General features: G+C 30.3%; 1 protein-coding gene across 1 annotated transcript; it reads left to right on the top strand.

Annotated features, from left to right (window-relative positions):
- Nucleotides 1-3,640: 3,640 nt before the first annotated feature.
- On the top strand, nt 3,641-5,167 carry LOC107861344 (acylsugar acyltransferase 3-like). The gene has a single exon (XM_016706685.2). The coding sequence runs from the start codon at nt 3,683-3,685 to the stop codon at nt 5,036-5,038; it is 1,356 nt and encodes a 451-aa protein (XP_016562171.1). The 5' UTR covers nt 3,641-3,682; the 3' UTR covers nt 5,039-5,167.
- The last annotated feature ends 3,035 nt before the right edge of the window (nt 5,168-8,202 follow it).

The following is an 8,202-nucleotide window of genomic DNA, read 5'->3' as shown; positions in this document are numbered from 1 at the left end:
GGTGGAAGATAATGTGGGGGAAAATTGTACAATGTAGTACACCTTTTAAATTTCAAAATTGGGAAAAGACAAAGTTGGGGGGAAATAGTACAATGTAGTACAATTTGAAATTATTTTTTTGTGGAATTAGGTAGAAGTTATGAGAGTTTTTGAGAATTTTGGGGTTATTTAAAATATAACCCCAATTGAAATTTAAAATTTAGCAATATTTATTTAATTTTGACCAAATTAGAAATCAATTGACGGATTGCATTATAATTATGGTCAATTTGATTTCAATTATGGCCAAATCTAATAGATTGACTAAATCAAATTAAAATTCAATGCAAATTAATACTTCTCATAAACCCGAGCTTCTTGATTTTATAAAATCAAACACATATTTATCCGAATAAATTATTTTTTGAGAGTAAATTATATTTAAATCAAAACTTTAATCATTTGAATCTCTAAGCCTTGATTAAAATCTAATATTTTATAAAATAAATATTTAAGTAACAAAATTATAAAATCTCGTATAATTGAATACGATAAATTATAATCACTACCTAAAATGACAAAATTACGTACAAATATATTTAATAATTTTTTATTCGAATGAAATAAATATTTTAATTTTATTAAAAATCAAAGAAACTCAGGAATAAATTTAGTCGTGGAGGGCAAAAATTAGGTGTCAACAATTATAGCTAATAGAACAATTATTTTTGGCAACGCTTGAAAGCGTTGCAATAGACCACCTATTGCAATGCTTTGTTAACCGTCGTCAAAAAGTTCGTTGCCATAGGGGTAATTTTCAGTAGTGCCAGATAAGACATCAATTTCAAAATCAACTCAACTTATCAAGTGAGAGTATCATCATTAGCTAGTTTTCTCAATAATTTATTTACCATAACAAATCAATCCATCATACTAGCAAATAGGGAAAAACAATTTAAACATACAATTAACTTATTTTATCCCCTCAAACAATACCGGTACCCGCATAAATGCTCGGCGCAATCACCTATACGAGACCCCCAATTTCTATTACTCTCATTATACATAACTAAAAAATATTCAAATAAGCACTTTGAAAAAGAGTCTAAGAAAAGTCTCAATTTGTCTCGAGAGAAGCCACAATCATCATTTAACAAACTTTCCTTTTCGTAAAGCTTCTAAATGATTACAATCTTTTCAAATATATAAACCCATAAGAGTACGAATCTAATAACACCCTATACCTGTTAACAGTTCACAAAATCTAATACAATAACCATGAAAACTTTTCCACAATTGCTTAACTTCGTTTTCACTTAGCCTTAACAGAGACGAACACAATGGCTGATGGAAGTTAAAGCTTTGAATATTCAAATACAATAAGCTAACTGAATTGATAACTAATAACGTGCTTAATTAATAAATAGAGTTTTGCATAATAATATATTATGCAACAACCTACTCCCTCCTAACTTGTTTTCTACCCTTAGTAAAGACAAAACAACTTAATTATTAGCCAATAATTGATAATTGTTAATTAAATGATTGCCACTACTCCATTATCCATCAATTCACACCAAACAACAAGAGGTTTCAATGTTTTTCCTCCAAAATATAGTACCCCGTGAGAAAATTATTCACTCTATTAATACTCAATTATGCAAACAAGATTTTTGGAGAATTGGTTACCTGAAGTGCAGGTCCTTTTCAATTTCTATTAGAGTCCATACAACTCAAATTAATTCTTCAATGAACCCCTCTTTTGTTTCTGTGTTGTTATGATATGGAGGAGTTATATTTGTTTTAAATAACTTAATGCTGGTAGTTTATGAGTTTGCAGATTTATTTTAGTTACCCACTAATTTAATTAATAATCTAAAATAACCCAAAACTTCAAATAGACCCTCAAAATTTATTCGAGATTCCATGACAACAAACTAAATATGTAAATTTAATAAAAAGTATATTTTGGACTTATTAAAAATATTACGACACTAATTCGAGGCCATCTCGATCAAAGTATGTCCATGATCGGGTTTAACTTTAATTTATTAGAACTCAAGAATCGACACTATCCATTCCTTTAAGCCACAAATTACGTCCAATCACAACGAGGAGGATTAAAATAAGATACTTTTATAAAGTCATTATAAGAGGTTTGTCAAATATTAAAAAATTTTATATTTGATATTACTTGTTTTTTTTTTTTTAAGAAAAGTATAACTTAATTTTGATAAAAAATAGGAGGGTAAAAATCCTGACAGGCGTCACATCAATAAAGTAAGGGAAATGTATACTAAAATCAAAGCAAAACATAAAAGCGTTACATGACTTTTACAAATAAAAAATAGAGGAAAAAGACCTCTTAAATAGCAAGACAATAATAAACAAATAAAAAAAGGACACTAAACAACACAAATCAGATTTCCCAAATCTAATACTATTTACACCTACAATAATTGTTCCTTATATGCTGATTCAGTTGCTTGTCATACTTTAAAGTTTATGATTATACACAAAAATCATTATGTATCTTAACACACAATTTTTATCACCATCTTTACCATTGATATAGATTCATTAAAAAAAAAAACTCACAAAAAATAAGTATAATAATTAATTTCTTTAACCAAAATCTGTATAGCAAACGATTTTTATTCAAGGTTCCTTCAGAAGGGGATACTGTTTTTGTTACCTGGATATTGTCTCTTCGCAGCTTCTTAGTTGGAGAAAATGGTTTGCTCGATCTGTTAGCTACTATGAGGAAGAATGGGCAAGTTTTTACCAACCTTATCACTTTCCAGATCTAAGGCGGAGACGAGCTGGAATTTGGAGAAATATATGTAAATGGTAAAGTTGGGCACAAATGGTAGCTTGAAATTAGAGAGAAACTATGTACATGACATTTGCAAAGAATCAAGACTCAATTTTGGACAAACCTGCCATTTTGAAGAATCAAGACTCAATTTTGAACAAATAAAATACTTTTTCTAGACATGTTAAGCCTCAAGCTACAGAACAATATATTTGGACCACAATTTGCAAGACAAAATTTTCAAAACAATACAAAAACCCTAACTCATCCCCAAGTTCGAATCAATCTGAGCCAAAAGCACATCAAATATGTTTATTATAACTCAAATAAACAAATAACAGTAAGAAGTAACAGACGATTATATATTTCATTCGAATCAAAAATTGTAAACCCTAACTTCAAAGCTCAACAAAATAGAAAATTACTAACCTAACAATGAACTCAGCCATAATGAATTCAGTTGAACGGACAAAATCGAGATAAAAACCCCTTGCGGCTACAAACCATTAGTCAAGTATAATTATCTTTGTAAGAATATATGTCAAATGAGGGGTAGATCTAGTTTTACCAGACGGGTTGGATTTTTTAACGTAGGTCAATTATTCACGCTGACAACTTATATGGACAGATCAGATGACGTTTTTTATCCACACAGGCTGGCTGGTAGCATTCCGTTAGGTTGAGAGGTATTTTCGAGCCAATAAACAAACAAAGAGTATTTTTACTCCATTTCGAATAATTGAAGAATAGTTTTGAGTAAAAAAATTGAAACCACGTTCCACACAGGAAGTGTGTGCCTATTTAGAGTGTGTGTCTATTTAACAATGTGTAAAGTGCAAAGGCTATTTGTCAAATAAATTAGTACAATAACACCAATTAAGTTGAAAAATGGTTGCATCAAGGATTCTTTCAACATCCCGAAAGATCATCAAGCCCTCCTCTCCCACTTCTCATTCACTTAGACGTCTAAACCTCTCTCTCTTTGATCAATTAGTTAGTCCTACATATTCTCCCCTGGTCGCATTTTATTCCAAGCCCCCTCCAAATGCTAACAATTCCTTATATGAATCAAGTCACACATCCCAACATCTTGAAAACTCACTTTCAAAACTTCTATCCACTTACTATCCCTTAGCTGGAAGACTTAACAAGGGTGACACTTTTGTTGATTGCAATGGCTCAGGTGCCGAGTTTCTAAATGTCCGGATCAACTGTTCAATGTCCGAAATTCTCAACAACCCCGATAAGGATGCTATTGATTTAGCTTTCCCTCAGAACATGCCTTGGGCCACTTCTTCATTCGAGGGCCGGGGGAGTTTACTAGTGGCCCAATTGAACCATTTCAGTTGTGGCGGAATAGCACTCAGCATATGCATCTCACACAAGGTTGCTGACGGATATAGTATAGTTAAATTCTTAACGGATTGGGCGTATACAGCTCGTGGGGCCATTTCAACAGAATCAATATCGGGCCTCAAGTTTGGTACGGATGACTTATTCCCACCAATGAATGACCCTCCAGCTGATACGGAGCCGCCGCGGGATGAAGCACAACGACTCGTGACGAGAATGTACCATATCCCGCCGTCTAGTTTGAGCAAACTTAAGGATACAGTTGCAACGAACTCACCCGTGCAGAATCCAACTCGTGCTGAAGTGGCAACAGCACTCCTTCATAAATGCGGAGTGACTGCAGAAGCGATGACCAGTGAATCGGGCACGTTCCGATCGTCTATTCTATACAATGCGATGAATTTGCGCCCATTACTGAGCCAGCTAAACACCATCGGTAATCTTTCCACTATCAGCGCCTCCTTTGCAGCTACGGAGGATGCGATACAAGTACCTAACTACGTCGCTCAACTACGCAAGGCGAAAACTGAATTTCAAGAAAGTTTGAAGGCTAATATGAATAATCCAAAGAAAGTGCTAACCACCCATACAATGGAAAAAATCAAATTTGGTGCAGATGTAATAGAAGAACACAAATCTGACTTGTATTTGTGTAGCAGCTTCTGCAATTTCGGGGTATACGATGCAACTGATTTTGGATGGGGCAAGCCCGTAAGGGTGACCCTAGCGAGTCGTAGAAATCCAGTAAGCAACTACTTTTATTTGATGGATAACCCAAAGGGAGATGGAATAGATGCACTAGTCACTTTGAGAGAGAACGAGATGCCATTTTTTGAAAGTAACAAAGAGCTCCTCCAGTTTGCTTCCCCATCATTTCTGCAACAACAATAGCTGTTAAATCCAGCTTAATTAATTAATTTCCAATCGACTCTTTCTGTGTGATTTTCGTTATTGTGTATTTTGTGTACTGTGGTTTCTTTTTGTTTTTGGTAATAATAATATATAGATGCACTTGTGGGCTATTAGTAAGGTTGACTTTCCGTTTGTACATGTTAATATGTATATCAACTCATTTTTTCGATTCTGTTGGGCATGCATGAAGGGAATCTACTTATAAAAGTGGACCATTATTTCTTAGCATGATGTAGCGGTAGAGTCATAATAATTTGAGCGTGTAAGTGATACACAGAGTCCAATATTTCTTACACTATATCTTTATTTGTTGTAGTAACTAACATATCTTACTTTTAAAAGTTCTCAGTGCCCGGGTAATGATGTTCCCCATTTGCCTATACAACGTACGTACTTTTTAACTTTAAATTGACATAATACATAAACACACTCTTTTAACTTGATCTCAACTCATGTCTTTGACCTCCAATTTTTAATGTATATGAGTAGACAATTAAATTTATATAAAGTAAAATTAAGTAGACATGCATGTCCTATGTGACATAATACACATGGAAGTTCATGTAGATACGAATTGACCACGTTGAATATATGTGTCAATCTATTCACTTGCATCACATACACAAGTGCTCTCTGAACCATGCAATAAGGTCACCCATAACACGGCTCTCCCACTTGAGTTATCTTAGCCCCAGGCCATGCTATTCAATAATATTGGAAAAATGGCAACTTTATACAAATTTAACACGCATTTACGTATTATGCCCTATAAACTTTACAATTTCGTGCAGTTTTATTATTTATATGAATTTAGTGGCAACATTTTCCCTCCCTCTCCACAGTTTCTATTTTCTTGGCTCACATTCGATGCTTGAAATCGATCTGCGGAATCATTAGGAAGGCCATAAACCAGTCTTCCGCATGGAGAACATTTTCCCCAGGTAAAATATGGTGATCCGAATAGAGGCACTTTATTAATCGTCCATTTAATTTCACAAGACAATAAATTAAAGTTAATTCCTTGCAACTTATATTTTTACAAAAAGTAATCGAAAGGGCAAAAATTACACATTTACCATACGCTTAGGGACTCTTTTACTTTCCGTTAGTAGTTGTGTAATTATTCCGTGTCTTCCTCATTACAAAGTGAGAGATTTATGGATAGTGCTAAATGGCCATAAAAATTTGATCATAATTATAAAAAGACATTAATGATCTTTCTCTTTCAAAATAATTTTTTTTTTTTTTAAGTAAAAAAAATTAAAGTCTTTGTTATTTTCTAAACTTCAAAGTCAATTACCATATTGAAAAACAATAATCAATAAATGACTATTCAATAAAATAAGAAAATGTATTTGTTTATTTTAAATAAGTTTAATAAAATGCATTTATTGCACAGGATCAAAATGTAGAGAAAATTAAATTTACTGTATCAATTATGGGACGGGGCAGAGGGAGTATGTTGTAATAAAATGTATTTATTTATTTTAAATAAGTTAAAATTTAGGACGGATAATTTTGTTATTAAAATATTTTCAAATTATATTTAAAAAATTATTTAAATTATGTAATTTAAATTTTTAAAAAACATAATAATTTTTAAATAATATCTGTTATACCCTTTGCCTCAATTTATGTGGTATTGATGCACTTTTGAGAGTGTACTAAATTTTTTTATATATTTTTAAAATATTTTAATTTATTAATTATTGTGATTTATAGTACTTCTTCTTTTGTCTCAATTTATGTGTCAGTAATAAAATTTAGAGTCAATTAAATTTTTTACGTCTTTTTAATTATTTTAAGTTGTTAATTATTATGATTTATAATACTTTTACGTAATTCTCAAATATATAATATATTAAAAAGTAAAGTTAAATAAACAAATATAAAATAAAATATCTAAGCAGCAACACAAGTAAACATGTCGATCTGTTGTCTGTTTATCATTCTTTATAAGTGAGATAAATAAATCACAAATACCCATTTAAGTGGTACAATGCTTAATTATTTTTAATTATTATGTTAAAATTAAATTAAATTAGATATTTGAATAATTTATAAAAATAATTTTTGAAATATTTCAATAACTACAAATCATCACACTTTAGAAGTGGTAAGTGTTGACACATTATAAAAATCATTCATATAGTCATATGTGCCGAATCAAAGAGAGTGAGACATAAATGTTGATGGTACAAGTCTTTCGTCCCTATGTTACGCCGGTTTGATAAATTGTGAATCATTACTTATATTTGTTACTAAGTTGACCTCTAATTTTTTATTTTTTAAGTATGTGGTTAAATAAAATTAAAATATATATAATTTAATAATTCTCAGGCATAATTTGTAAGATATCGGAATAATGATAATTCAACATACCTTAAACCTGATAAACGTTGACACTTATAAAAATTATGCATATAGTTCACATCTGTCGAACAAAAGAGAATAAGTGTTAATCATATAAGTCTTTCACCCCTATATTATGTCGATTTGATAAATTATGAATTATTATTTGTTACTAAAATGATCTCTAATGATTTTTTTTATTATTATTAAGGTTAAATAAATTATATATATATATATATATATATAAAATTTTCAGATATAATTTATAAAATATTGTGATAACAACAAATCAACACACTTTACCTTGATCAAGTGTTACGAGAACGATTATTTTATTCGAGGATTCAAACCTCATCTATCTGAACAATGTTTTTATAGTCTAATACTAAATTATTAATTAATAATTATTATAAATATAGTTATAATTAGTTGAACCAAGGATTAATAATTGAACATAGCTATCATAAAAGTGTATATGTATAATAATTTATATCTAAATAAATAAGTGATTAAATTTTGCTATTTTTTAATCAACTTATTATAACAAATCTAAACAAATTAACTTTACTAAATTTTACTTTAGACTTGTTTCATCGAAATAATATCTTTATCAGTCCAGTTTAATTAGTTTTGTCAATGATGCGATTCAATTTTATAACTTGTCAGTTTCAAATATAATTTTTTTAGAAAATAAATATCTATATTAACGATTCTATTAACTTCAATTAACTAATTATAAAGAATTTAAATAAAAATTTAATATGTTTCCCTCAAGTTTCATCATGATCAAG

The sequence above is a fragment of the Capsicum annuum genome, chromosome 2 (assembly GCF_002878395.1).
Source record: "Capsicum annuum cultivar UCD-10X-F1 chromosome 2, UCD10Xv1.1, whole genome shotgun sequence".
Classification (NCBI taxonomy): Eukaryota; Viridiplantae; Streptophyta; class Magnoliopsida; order Solanales; family Solanaceae; genus Capsicum; species Capsicum annuum.
The sequence above is the reverse complement of the archived record's forward strand: the minus strand, read 5'-3'. Positions and strand labels throughout refer to the sequence as shown.

Bases quoted from the DNA above. Each gene is read 5' to 3' on its own strand.
- LOC107861344 (XM_016706685.2), top strand. From the start codon at position 3,683: ATGGTTGCATCAAGGATTCTTTCAACATCCCGAAAGATCATCAAGCCC.